Here is a 27,666-nt window from a genome sequence, read left to right as displayed (position 1 = left end):
AGGAAAGGTCCCCATCCAGCAAAGTGCTGAGCGCTCTCAAACTCCCATTAAAGCCAATAGGAATGGAAATCTATGGGAATATAAAGACCCTCAGTAATCAGAGCACTGATATCAAAATTGCCCCTGTAAGAAATACTTACTCATTTAGTGAAGCAATGGCATATTGTAATTATCCATTGTCTAGCGAGTTTTCAGACGCAATGCAAATTGAGCTACATGCTTTACTGCAGACAGCCTTTCTTTGTTCTGTTTTTTTACGAATGTATAGCAGTCAGATTTGGGAGAAAATGCCTATTGTCAGCTGTGGTACAATTCTTTTTAGACATTGCGCATACCACTGGGAAGGTATTTTTCTGCCTGGTTCTCTCTAAGAACCATAATTAGGTGTAGCAACTGCCTACAGATTATGCCCACACAAGCATTCAGAAATATTACAGTGTGCCAAAACAAAGAGTGTAAAGAGCTTTTCGCTCCTCAGCTCTGTAGAACTGTATTTTTCAAGAATTGTCATTATTTGTTATGTGTTGTGCCCCACACTATTTCAAGTTAAATAGAGGTGTCACTACGTCTGAAGACTGAATCAGTTCATTTGAAGCCTTTTCTCCACTTGCTATAGAAACGCAAATGTACATTAACAAAGAAAATAACTGAGTCTCCATTTGTCACACACAATGTAAGCAAACTTATGAGAAAGTCCAACTTGGTTATTCATAAAACATTTTGTACCCATCAGTGAAAAACCACTGATTTTTTTAATCCAGAAAAAAAGACACCCCAAAAAGCTGTCGAGAAAGCTTTACACTCTGTAAGCAGGCATCACATAGAGCCAGCAATTCCACTTCAGGGTATGATCTCATTCAGTCTCACCAGCTAAACAGGTTCAGTTTGGATCAGTTCTTTGATTGGAGGCAGAACTCTAGGTGGCCTGGGAAGCTGTGTTGGGTGATCACTAGATTCTCTTCCCTGTGACTCAGTAGTGCACCAGTGCGCCACCATCGTGCTGGGGAGGCGAATACTTATTAACATGCCCTTGAAACAATCACTGAATTTGGGAGCGAAAAAGATTGTCCTTGTGCACGTGTCCCCACAATGCATTGGGGATTTGTGCATGTCAACAAGGTTTCACCCAAAGCCGTTGGGTCAGATCTTTGTCCCAATTCAAGTCACTTTTTTTATCACTCCAGCTTCTAAAGGGGCAGCTGGGGATTCCTGTGTCTGGGTGAGGCTGGAGTGTTCCATGCTCTAGCTATCTCAGGTACTTAGGGGACTGTTGGACTGTTCCAGCCAGCATAATTTTGAGCAGCCAGGTGGCTGCTCTAGCTTATGTTGGGGGGGCTGGTTTGGCCTCTGGTCACCTCTGGGATTAGGGGAGATGGACAGTTCCCTTGTAGCCACGTTTTACCCCCACACCTCCATCCCAGCTGCACTGAATATGAACTTGGTGAGGATTAGCCTCCATTTCAGCAGTGGGTTTGGTTGTTTTAATAGATTTTTGTATATTCTGATTCTACTTCACTTTCCATCTGCCCTGATTCCAACTAGAGTATGACTCTGGGCACTGATTGTCCAAAGCCACATTCTGGTTGGACTTGTGTTCTGATCAAAATGCTGCATGCCTGTGCACCAACGCCTGGTAGTATGTAGGAGGGAACCTCACCACTGAGAAGAGTGAAATGGATAAGTGGGGAAGATAACTAGTGACAAATATAACAGAAGGAGATTTAACTCACTGGTCATTCTGTCCCCCAGAGAATGTGGGCCTGTTGCTATGTAATGGCCTCCATCTTGGCTGACAGCAGGGATTCAACTAGAGATCTGCAGAGCTAAAAGTAGGAGTCTCTACAGCTTGTGCTAAAGCTCCAGGCTAACTGGTATTTATAGCAGACTTACATCCTCTGTGTATTGGGGACAGACAAGGACACATCACATATCCTGAGTGGTGGCTTACACACTTCCTCTGCACTTTCGAGCATCTGAGGCCTACAACCGTTCAAATCCCAAGAATGGGGGCCATTACACAGATGCTGTAGGAGTGGAGTGTTGAAAAGAGGAGGCTTTTGTGAAGGAGATGAGGAAAACATCCCAGTCCCTCAAAGATCCAAACTTGCCCTTCAGCCCTGCAGCCACATTTAGCTCCCTTGCAATTATAAAAATGACACTGAGGACTGTTTAATACACCCAACTTAGGTGTTTATAATAGAAAATGCATTGAAGGTGGTTGTTGGGCCACAAACTGCTGATGGAAAGGTGTCCAGAGAGCAGGAAGGAACAGTTCAGGAAACCTAAGGAAGCAAAAATGAAAAAAGTTGGGAAGAAATGAATAGCCCGTTAAGCATAATGAAAATAGCTGTGTGTGTGTGCGTGAGAGATACATTTCCAGTTCCCTCAGCAACTGTATGTGCATATAAAAACACGTTACTTTTTTTGTGGTTGTCTGTATAATTGGCTTATTTTGAGGCACTTTTGCTGCCCCCACTGCATGGAACTGACTGGAGGATTACAGGGTCTGAGGCGGACACATGTGGTAGGGCATGGCAAGTGTATGGTGGGGAGAGAGGTGTCTCGTTCTGAGCCTCACCGTGCCACAGAGCCAAGGAGCTTTGAGCTTGGGCTTTTATTGCTATAACTGAGGGCACAGGCGCCTGGGTGGTGGAAAGCCCTCTTTTGTCACAGACTCCTGAGCCATCCAACCCTAAACGTGGGTACCTTGGGTAGGGAGGAGGTGTGGCCAGGACAGTGGGGAATATACAAGTCAGCACATCTCCTAAGCAGCCTGCAGTGCTGAGCTTTGGATGTACCCCCTCCCAGCAGAAACATCAAGGGGTGGTTCTGATACAAACACCCACAGGTGACTTCCCTTTGGGGCTGGATGGATCCCACTAGTGCAGGGGAGGTGGGGACAATCACTCCAATGGCACATTTTTAGCAGAAAAATATTGAAAAGTTCCCTTCTTTCTAACAAAAGCTTGAATAGACACTTCCGGTTCCCTTGGCAACAGTGCTAAACAGCAGAATAAATAATAGCAATGATTTCCTCTGTCGGCGGCTTGCTTCTGACACAAGTGGGCTCAGCAGCATTTCCAGGGAAATGGCTTTGCATCCGATCCCAAAACACTTTCTTCTCACTGATTGGAATCATGTACTTAGTTTGGAGGTATGGAGAAGTGTCACCTGATACTGTAGTCCTTCCACAGGCCAAACCCCCAGTGCCTTCCATGTGGGTGGCTCACATGAAAGGAATTCAGGATCAGGTCTTCGATATGTCTGTTCCACATTTTTGCATTTTCAGTTTTGTTCTGGCTCCTTAGGAGGTTTCCTCTACACAGTAATTATTTTGCATGTCGTCCTCCTTTCTCAGAAGAGCTCATTGGACTGATGCAAAGGCAAAAGTCAAAACGTGTGAAGCTACTGGCCTGCATTGGGGCTTGCATCATTATTTAGACCTCCTCTCTCCGTTTTCCCTGCCCCAGTGGGTGCATGGAGGGAGCAGCCCCTGCTCTTCGCTGAGCTCAAGGACTGTGATTGGATGGGCTCTTAGACAAGTGTCAATTAGGAAGAAAGCTCTTGCATCCACCTGAGTCCCATGAAAGGGCCAATCGCAATAAGGCTCAAATCTTCTGTACTGTAATAAAATACCCCATGTGTAAGAGCAAACACAATAATCCTATTCTTCTGGAAAAGCTCTGAAGAATATAATAGAGATTATAAAAATAGCATGTAAAAATAGAGTTATATACTTTACTCTAGAGACTTATAAAATTTAAAAAATCTTTCTTTCTATAGGTTTTGGAACCATTCTGCAGAATTCTGTAGTATTTTCTCTTAAGTTATATTGGATGTTAATACAAACAAATGAACAAAAACTTTTAGAAAAGCTAAATTCCATAGGACTTTTCCAGGAGAAGAATATTTTATCCGTGTGTCCTGAGTAAGTAGCGGGAAATATTTGTGCGGTCCTTGGACAAGACCAGGGTATTAATTTTTGCTCAGGGTTCCAATTCATTCCCTGGTTCTTCACATGCTCCAAGGAGTCAAGTAACCTGTTGCAGCTCTATAAAAGTATCAGTTTGTTTCCCCTTGGGAAGGCTGGGAGGAGCAGCCTGGGTTCCACCCATTCCCTGCCCCTAACCACTCTCCGCGCACCTGTGTGGAGTTGGAATTAGCAGCTACATGGAGGCTGCTCCTTCACCCATTCTGTGGGTAACTCACATAGGGGAAGAAGGGAAAGTTTTGTGTCTTCTTACAGTTCCGCATGGGTGCATAGGGTAAAAGATAATCTTGTCTAAGGGAGGACATAGTCATACAACAAATCACCCAGTTATTGAAACAGATCATTTTACTTTTTGTCAGAAGCTATATTCTTAAAACTGCTCTGTTATTCAGGAGAGTTGATTATTCTGCAAAGGGAAATAATCTTGTAATGACTTGCTTATAAACAAAATGTGCTATTTCTTTACTTCAGTGTTTTTTCCCCCGTTTCACAGAATGATTCAATCCCTCAAGAGGACTTCACCCCAGAAGCATACAGAGTATTCTTAAACAATCTCTGCCCTCGGCCTGAAATTGACCACATCTTTTCTGAGTTGTAAGAAATGACACTTTTTTTCCCCTCCTCCACTGATTTTCTCTGGTAGTGATGGCAAAGTAGGTTATTTAGGCTACAGCATCACAACGACTGCCAGGAACAGATTTCCATGTCAAGAAGGATTGTTATTTAACCTAGAAGGTGAATGTAGATCAAAAGTTCCTTCCTCCAAGCTTTAGTCACTGTTTGTAATAGCCAGAGTTTTACAGTAATTTATTTCGAGAGGAATAGAACTGCCAGGCCTTGTTTCTCAATATGTATTATGATAGTTTAAGCTTCAGTGACAAAAAAGGAGAGGAAGTGATAAGCATGAGAACAGGCATTAGATATCAGTGTATAGAAACCACTTGAAGACTAATAAGGAGTTGGAATAAGAATGCAATAGCATTTAGGATTCATGCATGATGCAGTTAGAGATCATATGCCTCATTACAGCGTAAATTACATTTGCAAACAGCTGTGCTTTTGTCATTTCATATTTTCAATTTCTTAAACACCTGAAAGCCATACAACTTTAGCCGAACTTTTTCACATCCTCTTTTTCTGGGATTGGATCAGTACGGTTTTATGTTTCTTTGGTGAACCTCACAGACCTTTCAGGCTTAAAAAACTTGCTTTGGTTTCACTGGCGTTCCTATGTACAGCTCCGTCCTCCACAAGATATTGACTATTTCTGCAGCAACCTGCTGTCTCACTATTGGAGATAAATGCAACCCCAGCTTAAGTAGATGCAACACTCCTTGATTTCACAAAATGTTTTACTCTGCTTACTCCAGAGCTAAATTTGGCCCCTGGCAAGCAAGCAGTCAATGGCATGTGGTGGTATGGCTATTCCTGCAAGAGTCACTGTACTTCTCAGCTCCAACACAGCCTCTTCTCCTACTACCAGTGGAGCAAGAAAATGGGGCAAGATGGTAGCCACGTGGATGAGATGTTAGTTCCCAAGATACCTAAGACACATCCCAAGAGCCATCAAAGCAAATTCATGAGCTTATATTTGAAACCTGTGTGTTCTTGCTCTGTTCATCTTTTTCTGCCCCAACCGATAGGGTGACATTTTCAAAAGTGCTCAACCTTCTTCCCATTGAACTTAATGGAAAAACTGTCACTGATTGCAATAGGAACACAGTCAGGCCACCAATAAATGCTTCTGAAAATGCCACATATAGTAATCTCCTTTCGCACCAATCCTGCATGCATGCAGGCACATCACAGTGCCTGGTATTCATGTGGTGTTCATTGGGGCCCTAGGTGTGTTCAGAGGTCCCTCTACACAAAGCCTGTTGCAGGATCGCAGCCTGAGATGGTCAGCTCCTTGGGTTGGGATCTATTTTTTTTTGCCTGTTTTGTAAAGTCCCTAGCATTCTTTGAGGGCACTGTAAACCAAGCAAATAATCGTATAATAAAATCAGGGCTTCTGTCCTCCAACAGAAAAACCTAATAGTTAGGCCTGGAATGCCAATGGAACTTAGGTAACAGGCTCAGTAATACAGCATTTCGTTTCCTCTCATTTAAAAAGTATGTCCTGTCCAGGAATCTAGGAGTAGAATTTTCAAAAGCTCTCAGCATTGGCCTAATTGTCTTTCACTGACATCAACAATGCTGAGCCCTCTCACTGATAGGTGTTTAATAAAGAAAGTTTGCCATACCTAGTCATAAAGTAAATGAGTTTGAAGACTTAACAGAACATATTTTTTTGTTGCCTGGTAGTTTGAATCTTGTTTCTGTTTCCATGGGAAGTTGCAAACCATTGAACAAAACTGCAAGGGAAAATATTCTAATTTCTTTTATTTTTTTTAACCATCATTTTTCTCTAGCGGTGCCAAGAGCAGACCATACCTTACTGTTGATCAGATGATGGAGTTTATAAATTATAAGCAACGTGATCCACGGTTAAATGAAATCCTTTATCCGCCAATGAAACAGGAGCAAGTTCAACAACTGATTGAGAAATATGAACCCAATAATACTCTAGCAAAGAAAGGTCAGTGGTTTTGATAGTCTTGCTGTCTTCTGTTTCTGGTTTGAAACAATGAACAAATTATACTAGAGCAACACACTGGAGCAGACTTTGGATCAGAGTCTAATCACATTTCCAAATGGCTGATTTTAGACTTTACAGGCTTGTGAGACTTGATGTAGTTAATATTCCAATGAATTTTCTGGGAACTTAAGTTAGGAAGGATGGGCTGGTTTCCGTTTGCTTTTCAGTACGTATAATTGAGAGTTCAGGACAGTTCCTCTGATATGTAAATTTCAGCACAAGCAGCACTAGGACAATAACTATTTTCTTGCGTATGAGATGTTTGGGAAATGCAAAACGTTATAAAACAATCAGTGGTATTGAATCTGAGAAGAATCATTCTATGGCCTGATCATTGGAATAACACTAATAGCTCAGCCATCTATTTGCTGATAAGGTGGTTATACAACGCAGGCTTTGATTACAGCAGAATGTGGGTTTTTTGGTCATAATCACAGAAAATTCTCTTTTGAAAATCTTGAATGTTTTCTGGGCTCAGCTGGGCTTTTTGCCAAAAGCTCTGTGAGATCCTATTCTACTCTCAGCAGATAGACTTTTACTACCACCCTGAGTCTTAACATAACATTGATTTTACGCATGCATCTTGTTTTATTCTGATTCATATGTTCTACTGTCTACACTCCTTTTCAATGTGTTTATATCATAGAATTGTTATGGGTGTGGGAATATCCTGAAAAAACAGATCTGATGTGAAAAAACATATTTTGATTCAGAGATACAGGACGCAGTCCTACAAGTTGCTAACCATCTCCTCAGAGCTGCTGAGTACCCTGAATTCCACACCCTTATCACTTCAAAGGATCAGATTCAAAATAACCATCAAAGAGACAAAGCCTTGGAGCCTCAGTTTAACAAAACTCTCAGAGTCTGATCCTCATTTACACTAAGTCCAGTACATTGGCACCAATTTTAATGCCCCTTTACACAGACAAAGCCTTGGAGCCTCAGTTTAACAAAACTCTCAGAGTCTGATCCTCATTTACACTAAGTCCAGTACATTGGCACCAATTTTAATGCCCCTTTACACTGCCAAAGGGGGTGTTAAGTCCAAAGCAGACTGCAGAGAGTTACAAAGGGATCTCACAAAACTGGGTGACTGGGCAACAAAATGTCAGGTGAAATTCAATGTTGATAAATGCAAAGTAATGCACATTGGAAAACATAACCCCAGCTATACATACAAAATGATGGGGTCTAAATTAGCTGTTACCCATTCAAGAAGGAGATCTTGGAGTCATTGTGGATAGTTCTCTGCAAACATCTGCTCAATGTGCAATGGCAGTCAAAAGAGCGAACAGGGAAAGGGATTAAAGAACAAGACAGAAAATATAAATCCATGCTATGCCCACATCTTGAATACTGTATGCAGATCTGGACACCCCATCTCAAAAAAAGATATATTGGAATTTGAAAAGGTACAGAGAAGGGCAACTTAAACTGATTAGGGACATGGAACAGATTCCGTATGAGGAGAGATTAAAAAGACTGGGACTTTTCAGCTTAGAAAAGAGTCAACTGGGGGGTCTATAAAATCTTGACCGGTGTGGAGAAAGTGAATAAGGAAATGCTATTTACTCCTTCACATAACACAAGAACTTGGGGACACCCAATGAAATTAATAGGCAGCAGATTTAAAACAAACAAAAGGAAGTACTTCTTCACACAATGCACAATCAGCCGGTGGAGCTCTTTGCTAGAGAGGTTATGAAGCCTAAAAGATACGAATAGACCTGAAATCAACACCGATCAATGGTGTGGGTTTAGAGTCATGGTTTATCCTTTAAACTGAATTTTTGCTTCACATTCTTTGTGCTATTGGAAGGGATTGTGCAGAGATTAAATTGGAAAAGGAAAGAGAAAGGTTCTGGTACTTTTCCAAGTTCTGCCCACAAAATGAGCTTTCAGTAGATCATGCAAGAGTTCAAACCATGACATGTTTGCTGTCTGGGCTCCAGTCCCCTAATACACCATTGGGCTCTTCCAGCTTGGCTTCCTTCTGGGTGTGGCTCAGATGGCCTGTTGGGTTTCTTGGGGCAGGTCTCCACTACAGCCGGGATCGACGTTCTGAGATCGACCCCACCAGTGGTCGATTTAGCGGGTCTAGTTAAGACCCACCAAATCGACTGCAGATCGCTCTCCAGTCGACCCTGACAAGAAGAGTAAGGTAAGTGGATGGGATATTTTCTCCCGTCGACCCCCCACAGTCGAGTCCCCCACGGTAACTCGACTCTAGCTACATTATTCACATAGACATAGTAGTGTAGACAGAGCCTTGGGCTTCACTCCTTTTTGATTTGGGGAAAAAATAAGAGGTGGTATCTCCCAAGCCCGCCCACTCAGGGTGCTAAAATGAGCAGCCGATTAGAGTTGATTGGGAAGCTCTTCCCAGTATGATCCTTCCTCTCCTTCCATGCAGTTAAATAACTTTAACCCCCTGGCCCAATCACTTGCCAGCCGGAGCTCTACGAACATGCAGAAGCTCCACGGTTCCCAGAACATACCAGAAACTGGCCAAAGAGATAAGCAAGAACAGAGCGGACAGCCTCATTTGGTATATTTGGCCCCTTACTCCTCCTCCACAGGGACCAGGGCAGCAGCAGTTCCAAGGGGGGTGGTTTGAATGTTCCCTGCAGCCATGAAGAAAAGCTGCTCTAGTGAGGCAGAAAGAGGGCCTGACCTGAGCAACCATCGCCCAGGTTTAATGAGGTACAACAAGGAACAGGGTGATGGTATGAGGAAGGCAGGAAGCAGCATGCCAAGAGAGACAGGTGGAGAAGGGACGCTGGGAGATGGTGTAATGAGCATGGATCAGAGGGGCACAGATGGCTGAGGTAAGCAGGCTCCTATACTGAACTTATCACTGTAGTGCCTGGACGATATACTGAAATAAGTGCATATTTGAGACAGGAGAGAGGATCGGGGGAGTGACAGGAGTTGCAGGGTTGGAGCCCCCAGGAGCAAGTCATTGTCAATGTGCTGATCGTGTTATATGGTTTTGCAAGAAAAAAATATCACTGTACTTGAAATGAACCAACACCATTGAAACTGAATCAAATCCAAACCCAGAACAAAAGAAAACCCCGTCAGAAATCAAAAGCTTTTTTCAACCAAGTGATTTCAACCACTTTAAATCACACCAATGTACACATACAGTGTTTTATGGTGGTATTAGAGAAACTTTAAAGACTGCGTACTAGCATTAGGTTGATTTAATTGGCTAGCCTTAGAGCAAATTACATTGCTTCTTCCCCAGATTTCTCAAAAGAGTTTAAACGTGTGCAACTGTTTCTGGGTTTGTTTTTTTCAGTCCCTGCCATTTCTGATTTTGTAAAACCCATCAGCTGTGCTCATTGTCTTGTTTTAGGTTAACTGATGGTTTGCAAAAGTGCATACAATGAAACAGAGACTAAATGTAAAAACAGATATTAATGGTGAAGGGTGTCCCCTTCCTTTGTTTGAATATCCTTATATATTTATGTGAATTATTGGCCTCATTTTCAGAAGTTCTGAGCACCCGCAAATCCCACTGAGGTCAGTAGGCGCTGCTGTGTTGCACCCTTGAAAGCCAAGCCAAGTCTTTCTCTTGCATTCCTAGCTTTTAAAGACATTATTTCCCTGATTTAAATTGCCATGTAAAATAGCTGTTACAAAGCGGGAATCAGATTCAAAAGCTTTTGATGGCTCAAGTATCCCATAAAGTTCTGGACTTCTAGTTGATTCCTACAAAGAGAACCAAAAGACTACGGCATTTATTAAATTTTCCTGTGTGTGTAATAACACACATCAAGACTTTGACTTAGGCTGGGTACCTGTAATTTTGAGATGGTTGAAAACATTTGACTTCAAGCTTTCCTGTGGAGCTGTGCGGTGGAGATGAGGGTTCAGTTTTGTAAGGTGTTGAGCACTCTGACCCCAATTGGATGAAGCACTTCAGAATGTACTTAAGTTTAAATGTAATGGTTGAGGGTAATATTATGGACAATTCTATTACACTCCACTTTCTTACTCCTCATTTTAGCTCTTTACGTATGTCTACACTGCAGTCAGGAGGAGTGATTGCCGCACAAGAAGAAATATCTGAGCTAGCTTTGGTCAAAGCTACAATAACCCCTCCTGATTTCAGTGTAGACATACACTGTGTTGAAGCTCAGTTCTCTATTTTCAGGACTTCAGAAGGCATTACAGAGTTAAACCTTGGGACCGTTGTATGCAAAACCCTGCTTTCAGTCCTATTCAAAGAACGAGTTCTACACAATTCTTAATAAACTGACATTTGATATATACAGAAAAGTTGTAAACGGTATTCAGGATATTTCGTAAATAACTTTTAAAACAAAAGCTTTTAGGCAGTAAATCTACTGGTGCTCTTTCTACAGACTTCCACCACTTTGTTGCTGTTACGCGTATTGCAATGAAAGGTTTCAATGTAACATTAACAATCGTATACATTAGTACTACTATAAACACATTCCCCTCTGATCTTCCTTCACAGATGATCTCTGATGGCTTAAATATATAGTGTGTGTATGCATGTGTCACTTGGAGACTTCAGAGCTTGTGAAGAACGGTACCATCTCAGTTCTTTTCCAAGCTCTTCAGCCTTGTCCGAAAATGGCTGTCTGGGGTTTCTTACAGCTTGCAGCATTCCAGTCCTTGGGCTCCTTTATTCATATGAGTAGTCAGAGTCCCATTAAAGTCAATGGTGACTACTCACATGAGTAAAATACATGCAGGATCAGTTAGATGGTAAAGTTTAGAGTGCAGGGGGCTGTCTTCCTACATATCTGTAAATCACCTAGCACATTTTGTGGCAATGTAGTCTGTTGCTAGGTTAAAATTAAGGTTTTGCAATATCAGCAGACGCTTATGGTTGACAATGCACATAGGTCAAGTATATGGTGTGTTGTTTGTTTCTGGAGGAAGTGTGAGGTTGTGACTAATGTTTTGCATGATAACTATGAAGGAGATTAATGCGTGTAGTATTTCCTTATCTATTGGAAGCAGAAGGAAATTCCTTGTGATGATGTGCAGTCTATCACGGTCAGCAGAAACATGCTATGCAGGCATTTGGCATGGTTAAGAGACATCTCATAACTTGGTATTTCCATGCTGTTTAGGGCTTGCATAAGATAGATGTCACACATGAACAACCTTAATCCCTTTTAAAGGAAATTTGTGTATATGAAATAATAACCATAACCTTATTGCTACACCTTTGATGTGGGAATTGCCTGAGTTGATTGGGTTTTAAAGAAACCTTTGGTCTGTGAACACATGATGTCAAAGGGCTTGTTACAATTTTGATCAGAGAGCGATGAGACTTATATTCTGAGTCCCAGGAGTATGAGCCCTGTCTCTCTGTCTCTGTCTTTGCCTCTGGAGTTTAGAAACTCCTCAAGAACCGCATCCTGTGTATCTATTTTTTTTTCTGTGAAAATTAAGTTCTGCAGGAATTCCTGCAAGACGAGTAAACCCTGCAGGAATATCTGCAGTGCTCATAAGCTGTGCAGAAATCCCAGCCCAGCTCTGCCAACTATCATACGAAGCTTGTAAAATGTGCAGGCAGAGCTGTGCAAATATCTGATTTCTCAAGTCACTGGCTGTTCCAAAATAATAAATAATAATAATAATAATAATAATAGTAAAAACATTTGAAGTTGAATGAAACTTTTTGTTGGCCCAAAACATTTCAGTCAGTTTTAAGCTTTTACATTTAAAAAAAAATAATAATTTAAATAAAATGGATGTAAATTTTGAAACAAAGTCATTGGGAATAGAAAAATTGAAATGTTTCATTTTGATTTCTTCCAAACTTTGTTTAGGTTGTGTTTTTTTAACCATAACAATTTGGCGAAATTGTCATAAAATTGTTTCAGTTGATTGGAACCTGCATTTTCCTCTGGAAAAACTGAAAAACGTCACCCAGCTTTATGTCTAGGATCCTTTATTAAAGTTATAATCTTTGCACAATAACACCTACAAGTTTACTGCTGCTGAAGTGAATCATTTTTCCATCAGCCACCCAGCATAACTCAAGGCCCGACACATAGTGACTTCAACAAATTCAGAGTTCCTAAGCAAAGCAGGAGAATAGTGTAAGCCCTGGGAATGGAGTCTTGACGTGCCTTGCAGTTTCTCCTTCCCTGGTGGATGAATCAGAACACAAGCTCCCCCAAAGCATATTTTTGAGATATGAGAGGGAATAAAGATTTTAGACTTTTCCATGTCTTAAATATGGGCATGCTGAAATATTAATTCTGCCTGTTGCAAACCCTTTCCTAGGGAAATTACCACATTCTCCATAAGCCAAAAAACTGACCAATTATAAAACTCACAAGGGTAACCCCCTTTAATCTTCAAAGAAAAAAGAACCTTCCCACAACAGCAAAGAGTGTTTCTCCCCTCAAACTCAGTCAGCTCCTTGATCAACTGCCTCATAAATATTGTGTGTGTGTCATTAGTAGGGAGAGAGGGAGATAAATAGGCAGCGGGGTTTCAAAGCACTCTACGGAAGGTGTCCAACTCCTATTTAATTTCAACATCCATTCAAATTGTCTTGTGCAAGTTTCCTGGTTGTTACTCTTGCTTTTTAAACAATAAGGTAAATTAATGAACTCCCTGTCGTAGATTGAAACACACTTTTATTTTATAGAGCGCCTGACACATGGATTTTTTTTCCAGAGCACTGTTAAGACATCATGCTGTGTTGTTTGAATATAAATGTACTTTCCCCACCCTGTTAAACATCAATATGTTTTTAAACAATTTGGTTCCACTGCTTTAAATCGCCTTTCAGTAACTGCTTTAGAATGGTTAGAGACTCCAGGTTGGTGAGGTAATATCTTTTATGGGACCACGAAGAAGAGCTCTGTGTAACCTCAAAAGCTGGTCTCTCTCACCAACAGAAGTCGGTCCAATAAAAGGTATGACCTCACCACAAACCTTCTGTCTCTAATATCCTGGGACCAACACAGCTACAATAACACTGCATGTAAGAATAGTCACATTAGAGTCCTTTGATGACTTGATGGGGTCATTTCCTAGGCAACAGTGTTTACTGGCACAAACAAGTACAAAGCAGGTAAGGGCCCTGCTGTTGCAGTTTGAAGGAGCTCTAATAATGCAAGTCTATTTAAAGCCTAACTTTGGACATATAGGCGGTGGGGCTTCCTGTCTCCAGAGGTCATGGAGGCAGATCTTCCAAGGTGCTAAACACCTCCTACAAGCTTCTCTTAATTCTGACATTAAACATTAGAGATGTTTATATTAACTCCTGCGTTCTGGACATTTTCCATGCCGCTCCCCCATGTTACAGCAGAAGACCTTTCAGCAGTTTCTGTTGTTTGATGAGTACGGTACAACAGAGCCCACCAAAACAGCAGTTCACTAATCTTCAGAATTTGTAATTCACAGAAAAATATCTGGCTTCTCCCTCCTGTCTCCGCAAAATATTCATAGAGTGCTCAGGTTAGGTTCTCTTATTACTGAGACTTCATTAGTTTTATAAACAGAACTGCAGCAAATTTTAGAGTGTGTTCTGTATTATCAAAAATAATTACACGTAAACTGCTCTTGTCAAAATAAATGAGCAAAGTACAGTTTTGTAATGCGCTCTCTTTTCTTTTTAGATGGGTGTGTTTGACTTGCTTGCCGATTGGTAAAATTCATTGCTTTGCACTAGCTTGCACATTTGCTAACAAGAGTCTATTTTAAGTGAAGCCCCAGCCCCTAAAATTCCTACTGAAATGTGAGATCTCCGCACACTGGATCCACTTTGCAAATACATTACAGTGGAAGCACTTAAACTTTCTGAATTATTAACTGAAGCAACATAATAAATAAATAATGGAAAACAAAGCAATGATGTGTACTAGCACTAATGGATATTGAAGGTGCTAACCTAAAAATACAGCTGTGGGAAAATATGGCTTTATATGGATTGATAATATGGCAAGGTTTTTTGCTTTTTAATCACTGGGTGGGTTCTGCAACCCTTTGTTGAGCAATACTTATGGTGTTAGGTTTTGCGCATTGTCCCTACATTTATAATATTAAAGTTTAGGCTGTAGGGGAAATTCCCTATTCTGTTACATTTGTTGCATATACTTGTATAGAAATATGAGCTGTCTTGCACATATGCGTTCTCAGCCTGATTCTGCTCTCAGGTGTTAATCGGGAGTAACCGCACTGAAGCCAGAGTAGTTACACCGGTATCAAACTGGTGCAACTGAGAACAGAAGCGTATTTCCAGTCTTCTTGATCCATATGTGAAGATAAATTTTTTCCCATCCCAGTCTAGCCTCTACCAAAATCATATTGCTGAATTTGTGTCATCAACCTGTGATAGTGTTAGGGAGACGTATCCCAAAAAGCTTTAATGAAAGTTTGTCTCACAACATAGCCTGATCAGGCTCCTTGCTAGGAGGGGGAAGGTCCCCAAACAAACTTAAAAAGGGAAATTCGCCAATCACTCACAGATGTCCAAAAAGTCTGTCCCAGGGTGTGGCTCTTACCTCAGAGCTTGGGTGAGCAAAAAGGGCTCCTTCACAGTCTGTCTTGTCTTAGCTTCCAACTGGCCTTCCTAAGCAGACTCCCTTGTGGCTTCCCAAAGTCAGTCCCCTCCACCTTTTCTTTCTCCTCCTCCTCTGGAGCTGCTTCAGCTACTTTGATAAGGAATCAGCTGCTTAAGGTTCCTTCTCTGTGCAGGTATCTCTGGTTGGCTCATTTTGCAAGCCTGCTTGAGGCTTCAAGCCGCCTACAGGCCAGCTCCTTCACTCCCACTCACTCAGAAGTCAAGGGAGTCTCTACCATAGTCAGCCTAGGCAGTAGCAAAGGCCTGGCTCACCCAGGCAATTACCCCTGCCACCACAATCTCTTGTTGACTCTGGCAGTGTGGAAGGAACCTGCTAAGTGAACGCTGATGCGTGTCAGCATGAGGAGTATACTTTGTGCCCCTCCTCCTCTTCTCTTCCGTGGAGGAACTCATGGTGCCTAAAGAAAACAAGAGCCGTGGCCCAAAAATCCTAAAACAGCCAGCAAAAAAGACAGCAAAACTGCCCAAAATGGGAGCAGCTGGGATTTGCTTCCTCTTTCCAGTGAAGCAAGAGGAAGACTGGGAAGAGGAAAGGGGGAGGAGCTTGGGTAGCTGAATGACACTAAAATAACTATTTCCCATTGGCTGCTGTCCTATCTAATAAGAGGAGGAGGCCCAACTCCTGTCCTGTGCTATTGGAACCATTAGTTTTTCTTTTATTTTTAAAGTTTTCCATTTCCACTTTGGTAAGTTATTTAAGAATTTTCCAACCAATATCTGCTTCTTTCCAGCGCAGACTGTTTGGTCTCTTCATAGCCGATCCCACAACAAAATCTTAATGCAGAATTTCCGACAGCACTGTTACTTTAATTAATTTTAACCTTTAAAACAGCACTACTAAAATTACTGGGGAACTTTTAGTTCTCACCAACAGGGTCTACATGGACCAATTAATGGGCAACATGTTAGTGTGCTTTAGAAATCACATTCCCCATAGTGCTCCATTTAGACAAACCCTAAGTGGCCCACAGATCACAGTTTGGAAAAATAACTACATATGCTAATAGTGGCATTCCTACTAGACATTATTTGGCTGAGATAAAACAGTGGTCTACTGTGAATCAATGTATTTTTGTCTGTCACTCTAGATCTACCATGGGATCCAGGCACCATGTACGTAAGAAAAAGTCAGAACTAGTTCTCTTTGCAAAGGACCTAATGTCTCTGCCTCTCTCATGTCATAGAAAATATCTTCTACAGGACTGCTTAGTTGTTTGTCTTCCAAGAAGGCATCTCAGGGCCATTTCATTGCTCTAGAAAGGCCTGTGTTATCTTGCATTGTGACCTAAAAGTGTCCAGACATAAGTTCATTCTGAATTTTGGAGATTAGGATCCTCTACTAGGAAAACAAGAAAATATTTTGGGCTTACTGCTTTAAAGACTGTACATATCAGGGCCATCACTTTGAAATGAAATGGGAATTGGATAGGGAGTCAGAGAAAAGCACAGAGTTAGCAGTAAGATGTGTTCTCTTTGGACTGCACGATGGAGCAAGTTGCTGAGGTTCCATGTGGCTTTTATGGTTAACCTCAGATGGATGTTTTGTGGTAGTCTAACCTAGAGTTGATGAAACCATTGGTCACCATGTCTAGGTCTACACTCTGGAGGAAAGAGTATGCGTATTTACACCAGAATGAAATTTAGCCCCCTAGTTTTTGATATTTTTTAATGTAACCCTTTAAAAAAGTATTGTTAAAACTGTTTTGGTTTAATAATTTTAACTGTGATATAAAGTAAAACCAGTGGGGCTGACCCCTGCCTACATTTATGCAATTCCCATTAAAGACAGTATAACTGAGATCAAAATTTGGTCTGTGGCTTTGAAAAATTACATTATAACTTTAAAAAGCAAATATTAGATTGTCTTGTATCAAAGGGAAATGCATAGACTTTTAAGGCCAGAAGGGACCACTACGATCATCTACCGTTACTTTCTGCATAACATGGTCATAGGACCTCACTCAGTAATTCCTCCATCAAGCCCATAACTTCTGTTTGAGCAATAGCACATCCGTTAAGCTACCTCTACATTACACGTCACTTTTGGCAGCACGTAGTGTACATGTAGCTACAAGTGGGAGTGAAAACAGGCTGTGTCCATGCTGCAGTGTGTAGCTGTACGTGTCAGTGAAAGGCTCTGGCAGAGGGGAGGCAGGGGGAAAATGATTCAACTGTTCCCTGCTGCGGGAGTCTTTCCCTGCGGCAGAGAAGGGCTCCAGCAGTGGGGAGCTGCCAGGGCCTTCCCCTGCTGCTGAAGCATTTCCCTGTGACAGGGAAGGAGGAGAGGCTCCAGCAGCTGGAGGCAATGGGATGCTACACTGCTAATAAAAAGCAGTGTAGACAGGAGGTGTGGCTTGCAGCAGTAGAGAACGCATAGGGTATGTACTCTGGGTACATACCCATATCCCTCAGGTGTGTCTTTACTAGATTCATCCATGCCTCACCATCTACAATGCGATTTATACCATGACAGGGGGGCTATGCACGTATGCACACTACATGTTTCCAAAAGAAACCTGCAGTGTAGACATACCCTTGGCGAAACATCCAGTTTTGATTTCAATAAAGGCAAAGCAAAGAGAAAAGGGAAGCTTTTCCAGAAGCTCCGTATTCTGAAATTATGTTTTTAACACACAATGTGTATCCATTAATCACCAGCAGTTGTGATTCCTAGTCCTACTTTCTAGCAGGCAAAACAGAGATTTTCAAAACTACCTTAGGGAGTTAGAAACCCAATTCCCATTGAAATTAATGAGAATTGGTCACCTGATTTTCTGAGGTGGCTTTGAAAAACCCACCCTACAAGTTTAACCTACTGGTATCAACCACCACTATGGCAGAAGGCACAAATTCCATAGACTGTGAGCCCCTTGGAGCAGAGCCCATCTTTCTTGAGCGTTTGGAAAGTGCCAAAGGCAGAATGGAAATCTCCATAAATAGATAGATAAATAAATAAATAAATAGTAATAAATTTAACATTGTAACATTACTTGCGTACTTCCTTGACCTGTATTTATTGACATGAACCAGGCACATCTTGGAGAAATTTTTGGAAGCTTTGCCTCTTCTGTTCTCCTGTCTTCCTTTTACATTTGACGTGACCATGTTCTTCTTGGAGATTTTCCGAGGTTCGTGATACTAGAGGCACATGTAGATTATTGGGTAGACATTCACTTTGCTAGTGCATTTCTGCTTGGTTCATATACAGCTTAAGAATGGTAGTAAGTTGAGGAAAGGTTTACTTACGTAAATGCAGCGTAAATTGCTTAAGGGTCTAAATTCCTCTACCACAGGCAGTAGAGTGGAGGATATATTGTTTTCCTATTGCAGAAACTATCCTGAGACATCAAATGTTTGTTTTCCCTGTTCCATAGGGATCATCTGAAATGATAAAAAGTTGGTGATGCCTTTGTTTTAAATAAGAGCTGTGTGAATTGCTGGGGTTTTTTTTCCCCATCTTTGTTTGTTTTTTGTTTTGTTTTGTGGGCTAAACTAAAAAATAAAAAAATAGTTGTGGGCCAAACCAAGTGGTTTGTTCAAACTGGAACAAAATGTTTTGTTGAGTTTTTCAACTTTTCTTAAATAAAATTGTAAAATTTGAAACAAAAAGCTGTTTTGAATTGAAAAGTCAAAACGTTTCATTTCAAAAATGGCAAAAGGGAATGTTTTGACTTTTTTGGAATCTTTTTTCTGATCAGCAAATTTGACCCACATTCACATACTATTTCAGTTGCCCTGAATCGGGATTATTTTGGCAAAATAAGTTTCATCCAAAAAATGTTGCCCAGCTCAAATTATAGTGACAAAGATTTCTAACTCAAACAAAGCAGATTCTTCTTTCTTTGTTCAACTGGCTCTTACTCAGCAAAACATCCTAGAATTGACTGTCCTTCGCTGCAGGATGGAGTCGTATTTCCACATGGATTAACTGATATTGAACAATTTCCTTATGTACTCAATTAAAGGGCAGACATCTTTTTTCTTCCAGACCTATGTTTTCTCTCCCTACCTACTTGTCATTCACCAACTATTTATTCTGGAAATTGCTTAGAAAATACCATTCTCCATTCCTGTGTCTTTAGTACAATATTTCAAGGCAGCCATACAGCAAGGAATCTTGCTCTTCTCCTGTGTTATTGGTTAAGAGTCCTCTGCAAGATTCTAATTTTATAGTAAGCCTGCTTTTTTTTCAGCAGTGTTACAGTCTGTGTAAGTCTGAGAGTTGCTGGGTAGGTGTAATTCAGAGTAGAATTTAGTGTGTTATTTTTATCTTTAAAAAAGTAAAGATCCAAAGTGTGGTCACCATTCTCAGTATGACCGTATATTCTCCAATATTATATCAGGTCTAATTTTAAATGATTCAAGCAATGGGGCATCTGCCACATCCATTGCACTACTGTTCCACAGTTTAATAGATTTCACTATTATGAAACTTTTTCAAATATTCCGACGTAAATTTTCCATTGCTTATTCTGTTCTCATTACTCTTAGCTGCTTCTGCTCTTGGCCACCTTAAACAATTCCTTCCCATCCTTGTTGTTTATGCTTCAGATCCTTGCTGACAGTTATTACATTCCTACTTAGTCACTGTTTACACAGGTTATATGTATTGAGCTCTCTCATTTTTCTTATTTCTCTAGGTACCTTAGGGAGGCAATGTCATCTAGTGGTTAGAGCATAAGACACAGAATCAGGAGACCTAAGATCTTTTTCCAGGTCATATAATCTTGTTATAGCTCCATTTCTGTCATGAGATGGAAATAATAATGCTTACGTTCCTGTTTAAAGCTTTTTACGATGCTTGGGTAGAAAGTGCTATCCTGTTATCCTGGGCGCCACATTTCAGGAAAGATGTGGACAGATTGGAGGAAAAAGAGCAACAAAAAAGATTAAAGATCTAGAAAACATGACCTATAAGGGAAGATTGAAAAGCTTGGGTTTGTTGAGTCTGGAGAAGACTGAGAGGGGACATGAGAACAGTTTTCAAGTACATAAAAAAGGTTGTTACAAGGAGGAGGGAGAAATATTGTTCTTCTTAACCTCTGAGGACATGACAAGAAGCATGGGCTTAAATTGCAGCAAGGGCGGTTTAGGTTGGACGTTAGGAAAAACTTCCTAACTGTCAGAGTGGTTAAGCACTGGAATAAATTGCCTAGGGAGGTGGTGGAATCTCCATCATTAGGGATTTTTAAGAGCAGGTTGTAGAAATACCTGTCAGGAATGGTCTAGATAATACTTGGTCCTGCCTTGAGTACAGGGGACGAGACTAGATGACCTCTCGAGGTCCCTTCCAGTTCTACGATTCTATGAAAATATTATAAATAATTTCTGTTGCTGTTCTCTAAATTATCTCCAGTTGACAGACACCTTTGCGATAGTGAGGAGTACAAACTTAGCACTTACATATAGACCCTTATCCTTCCAACACTTCTAGCACATGCTTACCTCTAAACTCATGCGTCTAATGGGACTCCTCTCATTATTAAGGTTATGTATGTGCATTAGTGGTGGTATGACTGAGGCCATGTATTGTCACTTCCTTGGTCTGTGATTTGATATTGGTATCCTCTGCAGCCCTGAATCACATTGGCTTCTTTTACGACCATTTCTCATTGCTAACTCATCCAGTATTGCTGCCCTTTGTAACCTCTCCATTTTTCCAGTATTGCTGATTTCCAAGTATCTCCCTCCCATCCTATTCACAAAGACTCCCATGTCAATTTATTTGTCATGTGGCTGACCCTTCTTTCAGATTATTAACAGAGATGTGAAATGAAACCAGCCCTAGCAATGGGACCCCCATGCAATCCAATTCATAGCTTCAGAGCCAGGAGGAACCATCATGACCATCTAGTTAGCCTTCAGTTCATTTTCATTTCTCGTTCTCTGCTGAATTAACTTTTCCAGTAAGATTCCTTCATCAATAATAGCCAGATATATGCATTCTAGTGTATCCCTTCTTCCACTAGCTTGTTAATATGATAAAAAAAGGGATCAATTTTGTCTCATGCAACTTTTCTGTGTTGCCGATCACTGTGAGAAAGTGGCTTAAAAGGAAGGGGGGAGGGGAGTGTTCCTCTTCTCAGATAACCGATGAAGTTTATAAAATGCCCAGATATTATGGTGAGGGCCGAAACAATTAAACAATTAAAAAACCTTAATTCCCATTTTCAAAAGTGACTTGGGCACCTGAATATTTTTGAGAATCTGCGTCTGTCTCCTTTGAAAATGTGGGGTAGGCCCCTAAGCCACTTGAATGCTTTTGAAAATGTTACCTCATTTACAAATAATACATAGAGTAGCAGGACTACATATTATTCCAGGTATCCTTTAGGCCCTTATATGTTTTTCTCAATACTTTTCCAGTATTTTACTTCTCCCATTCCTTTATGTGGTAAAATATGGGGCCACATTCTGTATTCACACTCCTAGGAGGCCGCTTTCACCAAACCCCACCAAAGCCTTTTGTGTGTGTGTGTGTTCATGTTTTGGGACCCAAATATCATGCAACTGAAACACTCCTCCTCTCTCTCTATCTCTCAGTATAGTGGGTCCATGGGAGAAAAACGATAGTCATCAGCAGGGAATTCTAGTTTTCTGTGATAAAAAACCCAAAATTCTCCAACAAAAATAATCTTGTTTTTTTCGTGATTAAAATTAAATGCTGCACTTTAGTTTCACTAGCCCCGATATAGATAGGTATCAGTTGAACACAGTGTCTTACTGATATACAGTAGAACCCAGTGTATCCAAGCCACCATTATCCAGCTCTGCATCTTAACTGAACCACCCAGGGCTGCCAGCGGCTGGTGGTTCGGCTTCAGCCCTGGGTGGCTGGTGGTTCAGGTGGTCAGCCCCATGAACCTGGTGGGTCAGTTAATATGGAGAGATGGATAAATGGGGTTCTACTGTATGTTTTTTTTCACAAAATGTAAAAACTAAAGATTCTCTGTAAAAATGCAAATTCCACTTTTTTCCATGGTAAACAGATTTCTAGGCTCCATGGTCATCAGACACAAAAGTATAGTCCATTCTGCGCAGGAGCAAGATCTTTATGACAAGCTCTGCCAGTAAATCCAGCTGTCACATAATATGAAATATGCTTGGTGTGTTTTTAATTTTAAAACAAGTACTAGTGAGTGAGGTCAAAAGCTCATCAGTCACCAGTTGTCCTGTCAAATACATAACTAATATCAATAATCCATCAGTTTTCTCTGTGTATAGAAGAAAAAATTATGTACCAGGCTGGTTTTTACACTTTTTTGACAATAAAAATAACAGTATGGATTTCCTTTCTTAAAAAGAAGTATTAAGACAAATTGTAATTGACCATTAATCAGAAACAGACTTGGCTTAAGTTGAAAATTGGTGATCCATTAGAACATCCTTAATATTCTCCTGCATGAGAACTGTAAACCTTGATATGATGGAAGTACAATGTTCTGTTACAAAGGACATCAAGGGTATCTTCACAAAGAGTATACATGTGGTATTTTTCCCTTAAGAAACTTGTATCTTTAAACAGAACAAGTACTTGCTGAATGATGGGAAAGGTCTAAGTAATGTATAGGATGTTTAATGTATAGGATGCACAGAAGGGAGGAAGTATCTTTTTTTGGTGGACATCATCTGGGTGAGCATTTCATGGCGGAGAGTCCTTCTGCATTACCCCATGAAATATAATTTTGTAAATAACTTCTGAAGAATTACATGTATTAGAGAGGAGCCATCTCGGTGGGAAAGAAAGGCATTCTGTGTACTGGTGACCTACTGAACAGTACGCTACCCCAGTAAAGGAAAAGATCTCAACTGTTAACTGCAAGAGATTTATGAACATAGCTGGTGTGATTAAAACTAGAGTACAGTTTACTCCAGTGCCAACACAGCTAAGAAAGTGTGTTTTGGATTCTATTCCTTCTTTTGCATTATCAATGAAATTATTTACTGTATACTTGATCCAAAACCCATAGGAATTAATGGGAGTCTTTTAACTGACTTCAGTGTGCTTTGGATCAGATCCTATGTAGTGGTTAGTTACACTCGTTCCAACGCATAGAAGGCAAGGGAATTGCAGAGGTATCGCTGAGGGCATCATTTGAAAGCTTTAGGGCCACACAAGGAATGATTTGACCCCTTGAACTCTTATTAATGGTAATGGTGAGTGAGAGGGAAACAAGCCAATTGAATTCTCTTTTCACAGCAGTGCACTGCACTTTATATCAGGGATGTGGAGAGAGATTATATTGATTATTTTAAAGAAATTAAATTGGAACATTTCTAAAGACCTGAGTTAGAGGAAAAAAAGAAAAAAAAAAGCTTAGGTTAGTGAAGTAGATAAAAACACAACATAGGCCTCGTGGGAATTGCCCAAGTAAGGTCTCTGTGATCAAGCCCGATACTTCAGTTTCTTGTGCTGCTCCTTTTCAGACCCAGGACTGTGTCCTCCTGTTTGTAGAAGAGCACAAAGAACAGCAGTTTCACTGTGGACCTGTCTTGCTGTGCTTGTTCGCTTGGCCAGTTTCCCCTTTTCCTAATACTCAGATGAAATATGGTAGTCGCTACTGAAGAAGCTGGTCATGCTTTTTTTTCCCCTTGTGGCATGACTGAGAAAACTCAGAACTCACCGTACCAATACGTTCAAGTAATTTTATTGCAGACTACCATCTATGGAGAATTGTTGCTCATTGGTTGGCCTTGGCAAGATCATTTACATGGTCACAAACGAGCTACTAAATTAGAACCCAGGAATAAAAGCATCTTTGACATCTGCTGTCTCCATTCCACCATCAAACTCACACCACTGCAAAATCTGCAATAATTCTGCTTGCATATTGTGTCAGTGTCTGAGATGCAGTCTGCCTCATTGTGATGAAGAAGAAGTAGCCCACTGTCGCAATGAACTAGCTGCTAAGCTATGTAGTTGTATAGCTAGCAAGGCTATGAGGCCTCTCCACATTAGCACCACCTGTTTAAGGCTCCACAGATATTTGAGGTGAGGATGAGGTAGGGAGCTGTGGTGGGGGTATGATGGGGCATGCCTCCATCCCAATCAAGATGGCTAACAAGCTCCTCTGGAGCAGAGCCTGCTCCACTTGGAGGAAGCAAGTTTAAAAGGGAGAACTTGTCACAGGAAGGGCAGCAGCCAGGAGAAAAGCTGCTGTCCCTTACAACACGATTGCTGGGAGGAAGACAGCATGTAAACTTCCGCCACCCACAAGGACTCACCAGACCAGATACAAGCTGATCACTCCAGGGAGCAGTTGAAGATAAACCCTGGCCCGAGGTTTAGCCATACCTACCTGCTATAAACAAGCCAGACATCAATGGATTCTCTTAAAGGAAAACTCAGACTGAATGTCCTTAAGAGGAAGGTCCTTGTACCTGGAAATCCAGGAAGACTGAAGTAAGGTTCCCAAAGGGAAAAAAAAAACTTTGGAAGGGAAGAGAAGAAACTCTGAAAACACCCAAGCGGGGCCCAGGAAAGCCCCACCCTGTCCCGGGCGTGGGGGTGGAGAGTGGGGTTAATTCTGCAGGAAACAGTCACAGAATAGCATTAACTCTGCATTTATGTCACACAGAGCCTGATCCAAGTCATTGGGAGTCTTTCTGTTGACTTTGATGGGTTTGGGATCAGGTCTGTACCAGTAACAGCACAGCTCCATGGCACCTGAACTGGTCAGGTCTTTGTGCCGAGCAGATTGTCCAGCCTTCTGATTGTCCGATGAATCACTGGGCTTGAAACTCGAGGAAGGTTTCCTGACTCTTTTTGCTCCAGCTGTGAAAGGGAAAGCATCTAGGCCTCAGTCTGTAGGTGATTGATTACTCTGTGTCAGAGCATCCAAGGAGGCTGTAGTCAGATTGCTATGTTCAAGCTGTGATGGGCTTGCTGTTTTCCCTTTCACCCTTCTTCTGGTCTGGTTGTCATGAGAAAGAATGATGATTGCGCTATTTTGTATTCTGACTATGCTCCTTGTCACAGAAATAGATTCATTTGGTGTGATGATCATTGGTGGTCATGAGAACAAGACATCAGAATTTAAATCTGTTACACACTTAACACGCTTTGGTTCACTGGCCACATCCTCCTCTCTGATCACAGCCAAATCCTGAAGTCCATGCCCAGACTTAAAATAGCTACTTTATGCAGGGAGAGAGAGTGAGCACATTTTCACCTGATAATCTCAGAGGCCTTTACAAAGGCCAGGTGCCATTTTCACAGGTCAGGTTGCTTGAGGCATAGAACTTGTGATTTTTGCTATGATCACAGAGTTAGAACAGTCTCAGAGTTAGGAACCAGATCCCAGATCTTCCACGTCCTAGCCCAGTACCGAGTCCGCTAGCTCCTGCAGTTAGAGATATTGTACAGATACACAGATATTGTGTATCCTAGGTTCTTCAAAGGTAGAGAAGTCAGTATTTATTTATGTTTATCTACAAGGAACAAGTATGTAGTGCAGGGGCGGGCAAACTTTTTGGCCTGAGGTCCACATCGGGTTTCCGAAAGTGTATGGAGGGCCAGTTAGGGGAGGCTGTGCCTCCCCAAACAGCCAGGCATGGCCTGGCCCCCGCCCCCTAGCCAACCCCCCGTGCTTCTTGCTCCCTGACGGCTCCCCCGGGACTCCTGCCCCATCCAACCCCCCCATTCCCTGTCCCCTGATGGCCACCCCTGGAACCCCTGCCCCATCCAATCACCCCTTCTCCCTGACCGCCCCCGGAACCCCTGCCCCGACTGCCCCCCGCCACCCCATCCAACCCCCCCCCTCCTTCCTGACTGCCCCCCCGGAACTCTGCCCCCCCATTCAACCCCCCTGTTCCCCGCCCTCCGACCGCCCCGACCCCTATGCACACCCCCACCCCTGACCACCACCCTGAACTCCCTTGCCCTCTATCCAACCCCCCCCCCCCCCGGCTCCCTGCCCTCTTAGCGCGTTGCCTGGAGCACCGGTGGCTGGCGGCACTACAGCCGTGCCGTCCAGAGCACCAGGAGAGGCAGCCGCACACCACGCAGCACAGAGCCCCGGCTCAGGCCGCGGCCCTGCAGGAGCTCGCAGCCCCGCCGCCCGGAGCATTGCGCCAGCGGTGCAGTGAGCTGAGGCTGCAGGGGAGGGGCCGGGAGCGAGCTACATCAGAGGTTTCCCCACCTCTGAGGTAATGCGCTGAGGGAACAGCCTGAGTTACTACAGTTCCTCTAACAGACCAGTAGAGGAAAACTAGACAAATAAAATCAGAAAAAAACGGGGGGGAGGGGGGGAAGGTTGAGAGGGAATGTTATGGCTTGGCCCAGTGGAGTAGCATGTGTCAGATCCAGAGTAAGTCAAAGCCTAGTGGTTTACAGCTCAAATTCAGCCTCTGTGGAATGAGGCACAGCTTCACTGCCGTCAGTGGTGTAGATCCCGCTTGTGCCCAGGCTGATCTTGCTCCTGCAGTTTCAAAGGGGTGTTCAAATTGGTGAAATAATTACAAAACAAAACACTAACTCACACTTGCTGAGGGGGTTTGTTAGTCTAAGTTCAGATGTACATACTGGAATCATGTTGACAGCAGAGAATTTACCAGATCCTTTTGATTGGTTTGTGTCCATAGCCTTCTGACCTACAGATTCCTGGCATATTTATTCCCCCAGCAGTGGGGTTTTTTACTCTGTCCTTATCCAGGAAAATTGCAAAGAATTGAATGCAAACTGAGTTAGGACCTCAGGCTTTGGCTCTAGAGGAACTGGAGGGAATGAGAATAGTTAGAAAGTTAATGAACAAACCAAAATAAATGGCAAGGTAGTACTATTTATGACATTTTATGTATGGGCCATATATGGGGAATTTTGATGCTTGGCTCTCATTGCAGTGAATGGAATGAGATCAACAGTGTGGCAGGACAGTCTCTCTGTACGAGACTGTACAATTGATGTCATGTGTTTAGATCCCTACACACAATTCTGAGAGTTTAAGGGTAATAATAATAAAAACACTTCTGTAAATGGTATAAATGTAGGCCATATTCATAACTAGTCTAATGTGATTATAACGTGGCCTTTCTCATATGCCACATTCTAGATATGCATTGAATGGGAAAATATGTATGTGCCGAGGATACTGTGCTTAGAATTAACGTGTGATTCCCCCGAATCTGTGCTTTCCCAGGACAGATATCGGTGGATGGATTTATGCGATACCTGGGTGGAGAAGAGAATGGCGTTGTTCCACCTGAGAAACTGGATTTGAATGAAGACATGTCTCAGCCATTGTCTCACTATTTGATCAATTCCTCACACAACACCTACCTCACAGGTATAGTACGGGAAGGATCTGATTTCTTACTTTGCAACATTAATAGACAGCGTATTTGCAGTCATACTGGATGGATGCACTAACCACTCGGGTGTAAATGATCCCACACTCTGATTGTTTCTGAAAAGTAAGGACAACACAGACAGTGATTCTTATCCTG

The 27,666-nt window shown here is 42.0% G+C and overlaps 1 protein-coding gene across 3 annotated transcripts in view; it reads left to right on the top strand.

Moving 5' to 3' along the window:
* Positions 1–27,666, top strand: part of PLCB1 (phospholipase C beta 1) — a 675,122-nt gene that overhangs the window by 459,580 nt on the left and 187,876 nt on the right. For all 3 annotated transcript variants that reach the window (XM_084624014.1, XM_084624013.1, XM_084624012.1), the window contains exons 8-10: positions 4,485–4,585; positions 6,403–6,569; positions 27,360–27,506. In XM_084624014.1, the coding sequence (XP_084480140.1) occupies positions 4,485–4,585; positions 6,403–6,569; positions 27,360–27,506 (415 nt within the window). The remainder of the gene's footprint in view (positions 1–4,484; positions 4,586–6,402; positions 6,570–27,359; positions 27,507–27,666) is intronic.

Source organism: Lepidochelys olivacea (genome assembly GCF_965140295.1).
Source record: "Lepidochelys olivacea isolate rLepOli2 genome assembly, chromosome: 3".
NCBI classification, from domain to species: Eukaryota; Metazoa; Chordata; order Testudines; family Cheloniidae; genus Lepidochelys; species Lepidochelys olivacea.
This window is presented reverse-complemented; position numbering and strand designations above follow the sequence as displayed.